This window comes from Mirounga leonina, unplaced genomic scaffold (assembly GCF_011800145.1).
Source record: "Mirounga leonina isolate KUSES-001 unplaced genomic scaffold, KU_Mleo_1.0 Mir_125, whole genome shotgun sequence".
Classification (NCBI taxonomy): domain Eukaryota; kingdom Metazoa; phylum Chordata; class Mammalia; order Carnivora; family Phocidae; genus Mirounga; species Mirounga leonina.
This window is the reverse complement of record NW_023270305.1, coordinates 22,196,776-22,213,931: the sequence shown is the minus strand read 5'-3', so window position 1 is coordinate 22,213,931 and position 17,156 is coordinate 22,196,776. Positions and strand designations below refer to the sequence as shown.

Genomic DNA, 17,156 nt, shown 5'->3' with positions numbered 1-17,156 from the left:
TTCTTGGTTCTCAGGTATTTGAACTAGGAGGTGACCGGCTCTGAACTGGGATTTAATGTGGATGTGACTTTGGCTCCCAGAGGTTTTGGCTCTCCTGGCAGGCCAACCCAAATTTTCTGGAGTGGAGAAGTTAAAAGGGGGGGAAATCTAGAAGCTTATTGCATGAGTGTTACACAGTGATCAAAGCTACTGAAAGACTTCAGGGTATTCACAGTACAGGAAGGGGTTTCCATGAAATAGTTGGTTTAAAAAGACAAGGGGGAAAAGGTCACATGGGAATATTTTGCTTCCTGCTAATCAAGTTCCCCTTTCCCTTAAGGGGTGTTTGTTTGTTTGTTTGGTCTCAGTTTTTACAAAGGCCTGGAAGTAAGTTAAATGAGATCTGCTTTAACTGCACCCAGTTCGATCAGTAAAATCAGTGACTTAACTGGACCCCTAGCAGGGAAAAAATTAAATCAAGCACATACACTCATGTGCTTTGGAAAAACAGGGTGCAATGGCAAAGTGTGGCTAAAGGTCAAATATTTGTTAAATTTGTACAGAATATTAAGCTGGAGAGAGTGAGCTAATTAAAAGTAATTGCCAAAATCACTGGAAAGTGTAATGTCTGAATCCGGCCTCTGGAAGTGGCAGCCATTTGCATCTTTTTGGCCACTCTTCTTTGAGTATGGAAACCACGGTTTAGTTCTTTCCAGTATTCACCTGGTTGTTTGTGAAGTCGTCTGTTTTCTTGTAACCTCTGAGAATCTTTCCTCCATCCACTTAAGGCCCAAACGAAGTGATTTCTCTTTGCATTTCCTCTGAACACTTTTGAACTATTCGATCCTACAGCTTAGGTTTTCCTTTTTCTTTCTCTTTTGTTGCTCAGATTCATTTTCGTGTCTCCCTTCACCTTTCTCTGGGTGTTTTCTCAGATGTGCAGAAATAAGACTTCTTTAAGAGAACAAGTCAAAATTAAGGCAGCTCAAGAATATCCCACTATTAACCTCAGGAGACAACTTAGTTAGAAGTCATCAAAAGGTTTCCTGCCAGGAACGTTTTCAGAAAGCAAGGCAAGAGCCTCTCCCATTCCTTCCTGAGTCGTCACCGTGGTAGTTAGGGAGCCCAGAGATCCTGGGGTTGCCCAGAGCTGCGTGGGTAGAACCTTTGCACAGAGACCTGTTCCTCGGCCATGTGCTCTTCTTCTCCCTCACAGGATGCCTTGCCTTCTCATGGTCGCTATCACTTTCATGACACAGGTCAACATCAGAGCATCGCAGAATCCACCAAGGATTTCTTCCCAGAGGCCCTTGGCACCAGCCACAGGCAAAAGAGAATCATCTGCAACCCGGATAGTTAGAACTAAAAGATGACCTTTAGATGCTGCTCCCTGAGGTCCTGTGATTGCTGTATGGATCTCAGAGGGTCCGTGGGCAAAACCCGTAGTGTCTGAGCCACTATTTCCTGCAATACTGGAATCTTAGAGGCAGCACTGCGTGTGCTCCTACCCTGGGTTGGGTCTCCTGCCTGATCTAATAGCGGATCAGGTGACGGGTATTCAGACCAGGTGATGTCACATACAATAAGCCAATGATGCAGCAGGCCAAATCAAAGGGAAGACTCTACTTCTTGTTTTCCATTCGTCTTTTTGCTGATCCCGGGCAGGCTATGTTGCTTTTGGAAAACAGATTTCCTAATCCATTCAGAGAAAGCCATTGTAAGCTCGCCTCCTGGCTGCTTATGAGGAAGAATTGTTATAACATAAAAACATTTATGCAAAGTTGTTTTGATATGAAAGTTGATTTTGTTAGACTGTGATATTGAAGTAGAGCAAAATCCTACTTTAAGAGAATTATACAAAAATGTAAATTTAATGAAATAAAAATGACCATTAAGGGTGCATGGGTGGCTCAGTTGGTTAAGCGACTGCCTTCGGCCAGGTCATGATCCTGGAGTCCCTGGATCGAGTCCCACATCGGGCTCCCTGCTCGGCAGGGAGCCTGCTTCTCCCTCTGACCCTCCCCCCTCTCATGTGCTCTCTCTCTCTCTCTCATTCTCTCTGTCTCAAATAAATAAATAAAATCTTAAAAAAAAAAAAAGACCATTAAGTAAAATTTGAAGATGAATATTTCCTTCTCCTTGATCCTGACACCCAGTGACCAAATCATGGTAATCTTTCCTTTATAGTGACTTCTTTTGCAAAGCATTCTTTCCCATTTTTCTTAAAGTCCTCCAACTACCTTGAATCTCTGTGTAAAAACCCATCAATACCTTTTTGCTGCCTCTGAAAAAATTCTACAACCTGTAAGGCCTTTCCATAGTCCCCTCCACAGAACTTCTGGGCTTGCCACTACAGTTCCTGATACTTTCCAAATGCATATTATCTTGCAAACCTGGCTTGGATCATTTCTCACACCTGGAACCCTTTTTCCTTTTATCTGTTTAAACGCTACTACTTTTCAAGGTCCCAGTTTCACTTGTATCTTCATTCACCTACTAGAATATATACTCCACAAAGGCAGGGATTTCTGTTTTGTTTACTGCCAATCAAGAATGTCTGCTGAGGGGCGCCTGGGTAGCTCAGGCTGTTGAGCATCCAACTCTTGGTTTGGGCTCAGGTCATGATCTCAGGTTCATGAGATCCAGCCCCATGGCAGGCTTCATGTTCAGCAGGGAGTCTGCTTGAGATTCTCTCCCTTCCCATCTGTCCCTCCCCACCGCTTGCATATGCCCTCTATGTCTTTCTCTATCAAATAAATAAATAAAATATATATATAAAAAAGAATCCTGAATGAGTGAATGAATGAAACCAGTCCATTAGCAAATCTTATTAGTTTTGTTTCTGAAGCTGCTATTCCTCTCTACCTCCATGTTGGTCCAAGTCACCAACATTTCCTGTCTGGACTATTAACATAATAGCCTCGTATCTTGTCTTCTTCCTTCCATGTTGCCCTTCCCTTTGCCCCAGTCCTTTCTCCATTGTGCAGCCAGTGTGATCCTTAAAAAAAAAAAAGTAATCACATTTCATCAGTCTCCTGCTTAAAACCCTCACTAGCTTCCTATTGCCCTTAGGATAATGTCCAAGCTCCTTGAGATGTTCTACAAGGCCCTAAAGGATTGGTCTCTGTACTCCTGTCTACTTAATCTCCTACCACTGGTACTTGGTGATGAGAAGGTGCCAGCCAGCAAAGGTCTAGAAGAAGGACCCTCCAGACAGAAAGAAGAACCAGGGCAAAAACCCCGATGTGGGAATGGGCTTGGTGGTTTGAAGAACATAAAGGAGGCCAGTGTGTATAGAGAACAGTGGATGAGGGAGAGAGGGGTCTATGATGCAGTCTGGGAGGTAAGCAGGGTCAAATCATGAGAGAATTAGATGAATTAATAATCCCGCCATAACCAAGAAGTCAACAAGTGTTCTTGCTAGCACTCTTTTCAGGACTACACATTAGTTTTTTTCAGAAGAAATTTCTTAATAAGCCTACTTGGGTTAGAGGCTGAGCTTCCAAGGGCCTGTGTGTGGGCTGAACTCTTCAGAGAGGCAAGGAGAAACATCTACCCATAAAATCGGCTTGTTATTCAGGAGAGAGTGGGTGGGGCATGAGATGGTAGGGGAGAGAGGGTGAGGGTAGAATGAGCTGGTGGAAGATTTTACGATCCATGAGGTGACCTCATCTGTTGGTCCTTGAAAATCTGTAGTAAAGACTCCAAAATAGATAAAACTTCAGATGCAGGGAAGTTTCTTGTAGGAGTTAGTAAAGTAGCTGAGTCACAGGGCAGGGCAAAACAGGAAGGCCATGGGAACACAGGAGTGACTAGGTAGAGAAATCATGAGGAAGTACACTGCAGATTCTCCAGAAATCATGGCGCATGCTCCAGACTTCTAAAAAGACTATAGAATTGGTATTTACACAGGCTTAATCTGGCATTTGAGGACCCATGGTGGCCAAGCTAACACTGGGATGATGAAATTATAGCGTTAGTTCATGGTGGCGTTGGATTTGAACTCTGATTCCAGCACTGTCCCACACTCTCACCTGAGCCAAGCTTTTTGCCAAGTTGTGAAGCCGTGGGGGGTCAAAGAAATATTTTCCTCTGGTCATGAAAGATTTCTCAAGAAGGCTATATCAAGCAACAGTTGAGGGAAACATAAGACATATGATGGAAAATGTTTATAAAGACAGACCCAGTAAAGAGCACATGCCTCAACAGGTAACTCCAAGCCCAAGCAGTAAGCACATCAAAAAGTCTGTGAAGTTTGGTCCTTCTGACCAGGCTTGAGACAATACCTTTATCCATATGCCATGGAAGGACAGTGAGGAAGGAGTGCTTGGATAGCGGAGGTTCATCTATCTGTGGCAACACAGCTTTTGGGCAGCTGCAAAAGTTTGTGTCTCTAAAAATAACCTATTTCTAGTTCACTAAGGACTCTAATACACATTTTCTCACTTGATCTGTACAAAACCTTGAGAAGTATATTGTTTCTATATTTCAGAGAAGTGAGTTGACTTGCTCAAGCTCAGGTATCAAGTAAGTGGCAGAGGGAGGACCTGAACTCAGGCCCTCTGGCTCTAAAGCCAAGACTTTGCCACCTCCACCTGGTTGCTTCTTCCATAACTGAAGAGAAAGAGTTAAATTGCTCTTCCCTACTCTAATCCTACAGGACTTTTCTGAACTCAAAGATCACTGACAACCATCAGCAGGTGAATATTTCTTACATAGAGGTTATGTGTATGTGTGTGTATGCATCTGTGCATTTATCCCATTGTTTTCCTGTTATTCCTGAGAATTGCCATGGTAGAGTTTACCAGTTAAGAAATTGCACCTCTTGGGGCGCCTGGGTGGCTCAGTCGTTCAGCGTCTGCCTTCGACTCGGGTCATGATCCCGGGGTCCTGGGATTGAGCCCCGCATCGGGCTCCCTGCTCAGCCGGAAGCCTGCTTCTCCCTCTCCCACTCCCCCTGCTTGTGTTCCCTCTCTCGCTGTCTCTCTCTCTCTCTCTGTCAAATAAATAAATAAAATCTTAAAAAAAAAAGAAAGAAAGAAATTGCACCTCTCTTCTCACCCCTAGAAGGAGGGCTAGAAAGTTAATCCTCTTCCTTTTTCATGGTCTGAGAAAGGGTACACACACCGATCTGTGCAGAGGATGCACTGGTGTTGACACCAGGTGTCTAAGAAGCTAGCATACACTGGGGATTACTTACAAGTTGCTGCAGCTAACAACATGCGAACCTACTCAAGAAGCTGTGTGCGTGTTATACCCAAATCCAACAACCACCTCGAGCTGTATATCTCTTCATCAGTGTCCAATGCACTAAATAACCAAGTCCCAGAACAATTACCTCTTCATGGCCAAGGCAGTACTGCTGGGAATCATCAACCTTTCAAGGCTGATTGCAAAGATCTTTCCGTGCCTTACAAGGTATTAAGGTTAACTTATTGGAGAGAACTATGTGAATTAAAGGTTGTACATTTCAGCACAAGCTAAGACTATTTCAACAGACTCAAACGTAGTGGAAATATTTCAGAATGTAGCTTCACTGCCTGTGGAGAACATCCTGCTGTTGCTTATCTTGCTGATTGTTTTCTTCATCGTGTAGATGGCTCTGAAGACTCTGAGGGTCCCCACCGTCTAATGAATGGCCAAGAACAAAGCTTCTCTGAATGGCCTTGCCTAGTCCTAATGCACGTCCCAGCTGCATCTCCCAGGACTTCCACCACGCTTAAACCAACCACCTCACTCACTATATCCTGACCTCATCTTCCACTTTTTCCCCAGGATATCTGGGCTTAGTCTACCTGGAAAGCCCTCCACCTATCTCTGTCTGTAAAATTCCACTTATAGTTCATGTCCTACCTCAAATGCTCCTTCGTGAAATCAGTATGAACCCTACTCATATATCCCTTGTTATTCTTATGTAATAATCACCACATTTTGCTTTATTTTATAGTGGATTTTTGTTGTTGTTTTTACTGTTCATTCGTCTGTCCATCCATTCAACATATACTCAATGAACACTAATTAGGTCTTCATGTATTTGGCATTGGGCTCCTTGCTCAGCGGAGAGTCTGCTTCTCCCTCTGCCTGCCACTCCCCCTGTTTGTGTGCGTGCTTTCTCTCTCTCTCTCTCTCTCTGGCAAATAAATAAATAAAATATTAAAAAAAAAGAATGGGTGATAAGTACAAAACAGAGGAAGGGCGGCACACACAGGAACCATCCAAACTAGTTTAGTGTGTGTTTGGCAATGGGAATTGGGTCCAGGAAGTCTCACCTCGGCATAACTTTATTTTATCTGACACAAGATTGGGTGCTCAGTGAAGTCAGAGAGACTGCAGGCTGGAGAGCTGGTACCACGTTCTAAGGAGCTGATCGTCATGGCTCTCACCATGCGATGCCACCTCATCTGAACCCACTCTTCGCTGAAGCCATTGCTTCTGAGACTATTCTGGGGCTTCCTTCCATGTAGAAAAGCTACTGAGGAAATTTGATAACTTAAAAGCTTTTTTCTTTCTCTACAGGCACTGACGGGCAGGGATTGTTCGAGAGTTGTTGGCAGACATAGTTTAAGGGGAAACGTATGATGTGTTTATTACAGTGTGGGCTGAAATATTCATGAGTTGAAGAGTAGGCCCTTTCTGAACACGTAATCTACACATAAATGAAGTTAATCCTTAAAATTCATAAGGTATCGTGACTGCCTTCAGAGAAGAGTGTTACGAACACACCTAAACCCTTCAATCATTATTTGAGGCTTTCCACAATCCAGAAAAATGTAGCCACATTTTGGTCATTTGTTAGAAAATGCTTGAGCAGGTTTGTGCTGACTAAATCTACCACTGACGTGCCTCTAAGGAAGGCCAGCTCCATGGCTTGGAAACATAACGGGGAAACGAGAACCTCGAAAAATCACCTCTAAACATAAACTTTGTGAAACTCTCATTTCATAGAGTATGGTGAACTTTATCATGGACCACACAGCAGGCTAATTTATTGAGACATTAACTTATGTTTATTTTCATTGTATTTTTTCCCTCATACTATTCTTTTTTTTTAAAGATTTTATTTATTTATCTGACACAGAGAGAGGGAACACAAGCAGGGGGAGTGGGAGAGGGAGAAGCAGGCTCCACGCTGAGCAAAGAGCCCGATATGGTGCTCAATCCCAGGACCCAGGGATCACGACCTGAGCCAAAGACAGCCACTTAAGTGACTGAGCCACCCAGGTGCCACTCCTTCATACTATTCTAAGAAGGTAGTCAGGCATTTGTCTTTAAACACCTCTGGAACTCAAGGTTGCAAGAGAGAGGGCAGAGTTGCCCAAAGAAAACTCTCCCTCAGGCATTGGGAATTAGCCTCTCCAAATTCCCCTTGTTTGAGGGCACTGGGCTTGGTTGGCCCAAAGAGTGATGGAGAGGAAATGATCTAAGACTGGGAAGGTGGGAGTGGGCAGGTAGGTCCCAGTAAGGGAAATGATCCTGTTCCCTAACAGCTGCCTTGGAGGAGCATCATCTTGGAGCAATACCTGGGGTGGTGTCCCTCAGGGTGAAGCCTTAGGCATGGGACTGCCCCATCTTTCCCAAGATGCCACCATTCAGATAACAATGGAGTGCCCAACTTCTACAGGTAACATGGGCTTGGACACTGAGCAGTGCAGGGGATCTCCCTGGATGTTGTTGACTGCACAAGGTTTCTAGGGGCTGGTTCGGGGAAGGAGGAAGCCCCTGTAATGATGGAATTTTAATTTCTCAGCCCCTGGAAATTGGCAGTTTGGAGTTCGACTTGATTTGATTTAGAAAATGAAGTGGTGATAAGCCAAGTATGGTGGAATAACATTGTGCCCAATACAACTGTGTATGGGAAAGCAAAATATCAGCTTGAAATGAATGGGCATGTGTAAGAAGGAAGGAAGAGATTTGTAAGAACTTTTCTTTCTTTCTTTCTTTCTTTCTTTCTTTCTTTCTTTCTTTCTTTCTTTCTTTCTTTCTTTCTTTCTTCTTTCTTTCTTTCTTTCTTTCTTTCTTTCTTTCTTTCTTTCTTTCCTTTTCTTTCTTCTTTCTTTCTTTCTCTTTCTCTCTCTCTCTCTTTCTTTTTAAATCTTTGTTTTCCCTTTTGTAAACCCCCCCATGTGAGATTATTTTCTACATGTACTACCTTCTTGGTTCAAAGAGCCCCCAGTGAAGCTGAGTGATGTCCATGAGGGCCCCTGGGAGGGCAATGGGCAGACCAAAGAATTGGAAAAAGGAAAAGGAGATAAGAAGAAACAGAAATAGAAAAGAAGTATGGGGGAGAGAATGTGACAGTTGCCTAAAGCAAAGTGACCCTACTTGTACACCGAATAGACGCACTCATATGGTGTATGGCTTCTGGCCAGACCAAAGGAAGATACCCATGCTGGTTCCTCCTTTCCTGTTATTTGCACAGCTCTTCTACTCTATTTCCTATTCGGTCAGACTGTGATCATCCCACACCCTCTCTGCCTCCAGGCAGCCCTGGCTGGCTTGGCAGAGGGACTGGGAACAGCCTCCGGGGTGGAACCTCACACAGACCTGCATTTCCAATCTGGCTCTGCCAGCTCGTGGCACTGGGTCTTGGGCACTAGATCCTCAAGACTCAAGAGCCGTGCTGCATGCGTAGTAGGGGTCAGTGGCCACCGACCAGAACTCTCCGATCACTTTCTTCTTGTTACTTCACCTCCAGTCCTCTTGAGTGGTGAGGACCGTCCATCTTGCAGGAACACTGGTGCCAGTGGAGGGCTGGCTAGAGGAGAGGTCAGAGGGCACTGAAGGGTACCCGTGATTTTACAGTCGGATCTGGAAGCAACCCTGATCTCGGATAGCTCTCTGCTCCACGGGTTCTCGGATGTCAGCAGGCACTGGAGTTCCTGGAGGGCTTGCTAAGACACAGAGGGCTGGACCCCAGCCCCAGTGGGTCTGATTCCCGCAGTCCGGCTGTGGGGGTGGGGGTGGGGGGTTCGGGCAGAAGGTCGCAGGTGCTGCCGGTCTAGGAACTGAGGGGCACTGGCCCAGGCTGTTCTCACACCGGGGCCAGAGTGATTTGTTTAAAGCCTGGCTTTTATGATTTCCCTTCTCTGCTTAAAACCCTTTAGCAGCTCCCTGTAAGATGCACTCTGAGGTATCAGCTGTAAGAGTAAAACGGTGACGTTACCTCCAGAAGGAGCTCAGGGGCATCCAGGCATACAGGAGACAGGCACAATCATCTCTCAAGGAGATAAGAGATATAATTGTTCTGTCCCCTACTTGGCTGGACCCCTTTGTGTGAGATGCCGCTCAGACATGGTAGACAGTTTCACCGTACCCGTGTATGCGTGTAAATCTCCAAGCTTTTTCTCACTAACAAATGGCGTTCTCTCTCCTCTCTCTTCATTTGTTGGCAGGGAGGGTTTTTTGGTTGGCAGGATGGTCTTATTTCCCTAGCACAACCCTAACCAGCTTACTCTTCTCTGAGAACCACCCTGCAGCTTGGGATGATGCAATGAGGTTCTCTCTCCCAGGAATGTGGACTCAGTACTGAGAGACACAGTGTGCACGGGGGCCGGGGGAGGGGGGAAGGGAGTGGGGGAGACGGAGGGACAGGGAGAGGAGAGGGGAGACAGTGAGGCAGACACGCAGAGAGAAGCAGAGGTACTGATTCTTGAGGGCTTGTCATCTGGGGTACAGTTCCACTGAGTTCTAGCTGCCAACCCGCCGCGAGCCGCTCCATGTCCTACAAAAATCCCTTTTGGATTTATTATGCTAACTGCAACCAACATAACCTGCACGGAGATATTCCGGTTGCCCTCATGAGGAAGTCCAGATTCCTGGACATGGTAACAAAGGTCTCCACGAGCCCACACCTGCTTACCCCCCCATCTCTTATCTCAACACATTCACTTCCTACTCGAGATTTCAGTCATATTGGACTACTTTTTAGCTCCTTCCACTCTCCAGGCCTTGAGCATGCTGTTTTCTCTCTGCTTGTAACATTCTTTCCTCCTGATCTTTGCCTGGTCTATACCTATTTGGTCTTCACATATCAGTGTAGGTGTGTCATTTCCTCCAGGAAGCCCTCCCAGATATACAGCTTCTTCTCCATGTTCCTGGAGTACCTTTAGCTGCCTGGTGACTTGTGTTTCTTTCTCCCTACATTTTGAGCTCTGCGAGGGCAAAGGCTGAGTCTCAATCGCTGTTGTATCTGGGAGTCTAGCATAGTGCCTGGTACTTGGTGGGCACCCAGTAAATACTTGTAAAATGAATGAATGGTGTGCCTCCTTGCCATCAGTCACCTACCCCAGTGGCAGATTGACAACACTAAAAAGAAAAAATGAAAATTGCTTTGGCTTCAAGCTATAGACTGTCAGTTGTCAATACTCCTGAGGTAAAGAATCAGATACTGCCATGGTTTGGGAATATCCTATTACCTTCATTGTATCTCCCCCCCACCCCCTTATTTAATGATTGTGCCAAGGTTTCTAATTAGAGAAAAGGCCTCATGCATTTATTGATTCAAATGTGCTGCATCACCAGGGAGATTTTGAGTATAAGGTTAGGATTTAGCATATCAGAAACTCAATCCATTTGAGATCTCTCAAAGAGGTTTGCCCTTGGGTCATTTAGCACAGCCTTTCATAGTCACTGAAAACCGTTGTCATGGTAATCATGGAACCTTTCATGATTTTTGTATATGAGTTAATGAAGATATTGGAAACAGCCCAAAGGAATTCATACTTGGGTGTGCATTTGTCTCCATATTAACCCAGTCATTGTTTTGAACACACATCTGCCCCTGGGCTGATTCTCTTGGCTCTCGGTACTGACAGGAATAAATAAGCAACGGACTCCTTTTTAGTATTTTAGGCTTGGAGGCTGTGGCTGGCTGCCCTTTTGGTCTCATTTCAACAGGAAATCCCACATGGAGGGTTTAAAGGAACAGGAGGAAAAAAGAATGGTGTGTGAAGCAAATATCTTTCTTTTATTTTGGATTATTAATGTTGCTGATGTTCTTTTATGGTCCTTTATAAATATGCCTTAACTAAGCCTCCATCAAGTCTACAAATTTAGGTCCAGATATCTCAGTGTGTTTACAGCATTTGAATGTGAGCATTTCCTTCTATGTCCTGTCCTGCTAGTGATTTTCCAATATCCATTCTTCCTTCTTTCCTGTAATACAACCCCTTACTTGTAGCTTAGGCATGTGGATGCTTGAAATCAAGACATTTCCCATTCTCCCTTAATGCTGGCTAGTGGTATTTAAGGAGAAGTGGTATATTTGATTTCCTGGACTTATCTCTAAAGCGATGGGTATACATCCTTCTTCATCCCTTCCTACCGAATGGAACATGGACATGATGGATGGAGCTGGGGCACACATTTTGGACAGTGAGTTGAGAGCCATGTTGAGGAAAGCAGAATGACAAGGTAGAAGGAGTCTGGGTCCCTGAAGATTCTGAGGCTTCCATAAAAGCCCAGATTGACTATGTTTACAGGAGAGAGGAAGAAACTTCAGTCTTATTTAAGCAGTTGTTATTCTAGATTTCCTGTCATCTAATCTTAACTGATATACCATCCAAAAATGAAATTTATTTTTCCTCTATCCACTGATTAGGTGTGAAACCTTCTGGGCTTTGCTGTGAGATTTACCTTCTGATCCCAGAGCATGCTGGAAGGAGGGCAGATTTGTATTAGCAAGACTAAATTTTCTCGTATGGGGAATTGACATTTTCAATGGCAAGAAAATACCTACTCCAGCTTAGCCATAGAGACACGGTGTTGCCTGGTCTTTGTACGTGCATTTTGAAATGTTCCAATATAATGGAACCACATATCTTTCACCTAAAATCAGCACTCCTATCTCAAATGCTTTTTGGAATGAAGTAGGTGATAAATAATAATCATTAACTAATCCGTCTGAATGCAAAGCAATTGAAGTAAGACAAAAAGTCCCCAAACCTTCCAAATTATCTGAAACAAGAACAACAGCCCTCTACATGGAAGGCACAAGCCTTATGCTAATGAGGAATTGCAGTTTTCCTTACCGAACTTGGGCCTTTTGATCTTCTTTATTTGAGTCATGTCTTTATTTGAGTGTATTCCAGTCGCCAGCAAAACTACATGGAGGAAATGAAAGAAAATCTCATCAATATCATTTTACCCAAACACTTTCTCTCTTCTGACCCTTATTGTTGCTTCCATCACATGTTAAAATAGTCTCATAGGTGGAACTAATGTTCCCTTAAATGAAGGTTGAGGAAATAAGATGAATAGTTTGTGTACTTATCTTGGCCCCTGCTGAAGGAGGCCTTCCAAAAACACCTCCTGGGCACCTGTCCTCTGTTCTGCTGCTTTGTATTTCACCACACCAAGTCTGCCCTCTCTAGTCTCCAAAGGAGGAGATGGGGGACCCGAGAAGTACACTCATTTGCTTGGTGCCAGAAATAAACGATGGAGGTAGGGTGAGCCCCAAGCCCTTCTTGGGCCCTTCCTCTTCTCCACACTGGGGTTCCAAATGGCTAATTTTCAACTGGTCCGAGAGCCGCATGCTCATGCGTATGTGTGCGTGTGAGGGAGAGAAGGAAGGTAGAAGGGAGAGGCTATGGAAAAGCCCCAGGGGAGGGCTGTCTGGGAAAGGAAGACATGGGGAAAGTGGGCCGGGGAGAAGAGGGGGACTGGTCACAGGGTCTGAAGGGAGACCAGAGTGTCCCCTGGTGGTCCGCTGGAGCAGCACCAGCTTCTGTACCCCGTCAAGGTCAATTGCACGTAGCTGACCTTCCTCCTCAGAAACAGGAACAGAGCAGCTTTGGGAGACTGCTCTCTTGAGGAAGTATAACAACAGAGGAAGAACGGGGAACTCTTTATCCTTTTTAGTTCAAAGTCGCACTACCAGCTTGAGCCTTGTGTTTTTAAAAAATAACACTGACCAGTTTTTTCTTATTACCAGAATAATACATGTTCCTCACAGAAGAATGTAAAAAACACTAGGAACAGTACAGAAAACATAGATGAACATAAAAGATATAATATTTTCATTTTTTCTATTTGGTCATGCTCACACTGTTTACAATGTTTTTTAACTTATTTCTACTTAAGGATATATACAAACATTTTGTCTTGTCATTAAATGTTCCTCTCGCAGTAATTTTGAGAGCCTGAAAGGATTGCAATGTATGGATGTACCATAATTTAGTCAACTTCTGACTTAATATAAATAGCTTCCTCTTTGTCCTGATCCTTTGTTATTTCCTTTATTTAAAAAAAAAAGATTTTTATTTACTTATTTGAGAGAGAGACAGCAACAGAGATAGCGAGAGAGAGTACAAGCAGGGAGGAGGGGGAGAAGCAGGTTCCCCACTGAGCAGGGAGGCCAACCTGGGACTCGATCCCAGGACCCTGAGATCACGACCTGAGCCCAAGGCAGACGCCCAAGCGACTGAGCCACCCAGGCACCCTTATTTCCTTTAAATAAATTTCCAAATAAGATTTCTTGTCTGGAATATATGCCCACTTAGAATTTCGATATGTATTGTGAACATTTCTCATAGCACTTTTTTAGTAGTAACGTCTGAAAATGCTCATGTCTCTGTCCCGACGCTAATTCTACCTGTAGATGGAAAAGCAATGTTTTCCTTTCAAAAGGCTAGCCAATTCTCTATTCTTCCTTCCTCTCCAAGCATCCTTCTACCTCACCCACTGCTTAACTTGCCTCTATTTTAGCCACTTTTTTGAGAAACTCACTTTCTGGGTAGGGTTGGGACTCCAGAGGAGTCCATGGAGCGATAGAGTAATCAAAACAGGCATTCTACTTTGTGGTGTGTGTGTGTGTGTGTTTGTGTGTGTGTGTGTGTGTGTTTATCACAACACAGATATTCAATTTAGGCATAAATGGAATTAGGAATTCTTTTTTTTTTTTTTTAAGATTTTATTTATTTATTTGACAGAGAGAGAGAGAGAGATCACAAGTAGGCAGACAGGCAGGCAGAGGGAGAGGGAGAAGCAGGCTCCCCGCTGAGCATGGAGCCCGATGTGGGGCTCGATCCCAGGACCCTGGGATCATGACCTGAGCCAAAGGCAGACGCCCAACCATCTGAGCCACCCAGGCGTCCCGGAATTAGGAATTCTTGATTGGCAAATAACTTTGAAGGAAAATGCCACCAGGGTTTGTTAAGAAAATTGTTATTTATCTTGTGATTATCTAGCTAGTCTGCACCAATTGTGCAGCTCGTGAATTGCCCCCAGTTTTGACCAGTAGCATGAGCTGAGGCTGGACAGCTGACATACCATGTCTTGCAAGAACAGACACATGAAAGAGAACTGAGTAGGAACCACAAGTCGAGCCAAGCGGAATGAAGGCAGACATTTTTTAGGTGTTATTTACTTCTGGGGTTTGGGTGGGTGTGTGTCCTGGAGGTCTAATTTTTATAGTAGTCTCTGTGTCATTTAACTCTGTGTGAAGACACGTCTTCGTTTTATACACAAAAACAACGAATCCTAGAATATTTTAAAGAACAAATACTAAATAAATATGTAGAAGAAAATTAAGCAAGTTAACTAGAAAGGGTATTTGAAATAGTCATAAACTTGGGTATCAATTCTTCTGGAAAATCAAATACTGTCCTTCTGGGCCTCTGCCTGTGGCAAGTGGTTTATAAGTCTCCATATCATTAGGACTATAAATATTTCAGTAAGACCACCCCATCACTCGCATTTGCTTACCCATGACCCTGCAGGCTGCAAACACACATAGCTGGGCTCAGTTTTACCGCAGTGGTTAATAAAGTCATTATTTTCAGTGGTACACAGAGGCCCTTTCCTAGGCTTAGACGCTTGTTCATTAAAACTCCCCAGAAACCACTCCTCAAGGGGAGGGCTGGTCAATAGGCTGAAAATGTGCTTGTGCCCCGGAGTCTTCATTTCTCATCTGTAAGGCTTCTCTGGCTACGCTGAGGTATGAACTGAGTGTTGAATTCGGGAAAGGGAAAAATCAGTCTTGTGTCGCTTTTCTTAGGAAGCCAGGCAGAGCACGGGGATGGATGACTGATACTCACTTCCAAGTACAAAGTGGACCACAGGTCTGAAAGCCATTCCCTTCTGCGGGAGTTGCTAGTTATCAGGCTACTAGGCCATTAGTGTCTAGAAGCCTTGAGGAAATTAAGTCTAGAGTCCAAAGTTCCAAGGCAATCATGGTTTATGAAATTTGCAGCAATACTTCTCAGCTGTTAAAAATTCGGTGTTTTAGTTTTGAATAACATTGACTGAAGTTCTCACCCTTTGACAGCGGTGCTTGAAATTTCAACACAAACTGAATGTTGAAATTACTTTTTCAAATAAAAGATTTCCTCCCACTTCTCACTCTCTTCCTCTCTAGAGTAGCCATCCATACAGTTCAGGTGGCTGAGGCATAATTGTTTTAAAATTCAATTGAAATAAATTATCGTCCATATAGCTTATAGATAGAGAAATGCAAATGAATTAGCTTAAAACAATGTTCAATCTCATTAATGGTAAAAAATGCAAGCTAAAGCCAAACAACGGGATAGTTTCCCATATCATGTCAGTAAATACTGAACACAAGATTATACTTAATCCTGGCATGGATTTGAGATTAGGGCACTTAGGTACACTGCTGGTGAAGCTAAGCAGGTGGAGTCATTCTGGAAAGCTATTTGGTAATATATTTCAATAGCTTTAAAAATAGTTACATTCTTTGTCCTAGAAATTATATCCCTAGGAATATATCCCAAGTTATAATTAGAGATATGCCAAAAATTTCTGTAAAAAATGTTCACTATAGCATTATTTATAATGGCAATCTGGAAATAATGAAATGTTGGAAATGTCCCAACAGTAGGGGTATTCTGAGCATTTATTACAAATGATGTGTTAAAGAATACTAGATGAACTGGCAAATGCTCAGCTCTAAACTGAAGGATGATTCTGACAAAATTAGAATATATGCAGAGAGAAATAAGTAGAACAAACATACCAAATGGTAATAATGATGGCATTGTCATTTCTATTTTATATTTGTGTATTTTTCCCATTTTATAGTATATTCCATATAAATCCCATATTTTATAGAGAATATGTTTCTTTTACAATTAAAAAAGATAAGATAAATTGTTTTTTAATTGGGTCATATTGAAATCCCATAGACTTATGACAATGAAAAGTGCATACTGAAATCATCAATATGGTTAATGGGCACTCGTATCCCAGTCTTCCGGCCAGTAATGAATTTTTTTTTTTTTTAAAGATTTTATTTATTTATTTGACAGAGAGAGACACAGCGAGAGAGGGAACACAAGCAGGGGAAGTGGGAGAGGGAGAAGCAGACTCCCCGCCGAGCAGGGAGCCCGATGCGGGGCTCGATCCCAGGACCCTGGGATCATGACCTGAGCTGAAGGCAGACGTTTAACCATCTGAGCCACCCAGGTGCCCCCCGGCCAGTAATGAATTTTAATCAGAATTCACTTACTTTCAAGAAAGACATGAAGTGCCAGGACATCTAATCAATGACTGAATCAAGAAGTACTTACTGAAAATTTATTATATGTCTACAACTTTTATAGAAATGCCTCTGTGTAGCCCATAAACTCCAGGGCCCCTCAAGATACCAACTCTAGTGGTGTTGATGAAGACTCTCTCCTTGACCAAACTTTAATGGGGCTCCTCCAAGCCCTCTTCCCAACTGGCCTTTGACCTTGGGCTTCAGTCTTCCTCCTTGTTGGTCTTGCATCACCCGGTTTTAGCAAGAATCCTGTTTAGAGAGAATCCCTACCCTTGATATCTGATCACCGTGGTCTGCCTTTAGCAAGAATCCCCCACCCTTGATGTCTTCTCTCAGTAATTTCCATCCACTGACCCCTGCAACCTGCTGCTCGGATACAAATCTCCGTGTTCCTTGTTGTATTTGGAATTGTGCCCAGTTCTATAGTGAGATCCCCTCTATTGCAGTAGTTCCTGATTAAAATCTGTTTTTACCACTTTAAACACTCTCCAGCTCTGGTTCTCTTTAAGTGTCCACAGTGCCTTCCTGAAAACTGAATTACAAAGCTGATCATTTTAAAGCAGTTCCAATTTCCCCCATGCTTTAATTTGGTATTATGTACTCAATGAAACATCTAGTATCATATAAATCAGAGCTTCATAGCAAAGACAGGACAACTCATTCTCTACAATCGTATAAA

The 17,156-nt window shown here is 43.5% G+C and overlaps 1 protein-coding gene across 2 annotated transcripts in view; it reads right to left on the bottom strand.

Moving 5' to 3' along the window:
• The window catches only part of VIT (vitrin), a 101,265-nt gene that overhangs the window by 59,542 nt on the left and 24,567 nt on the right, over positions 1–17,156 (bottom strand). For both annotated transcript variants that reach the window (XM_035000906.1, XM_035000907.1), the window contains exon 3: positions 12,009–12,080. In XM_035000906.1, the coding sequence (XP_034856797.1) occupies positions 12,009–12,080 (72 nt within the window). The remainder of the gene's footprint in view (positions 1–12,008; positions 12,081–17,156) is intronic.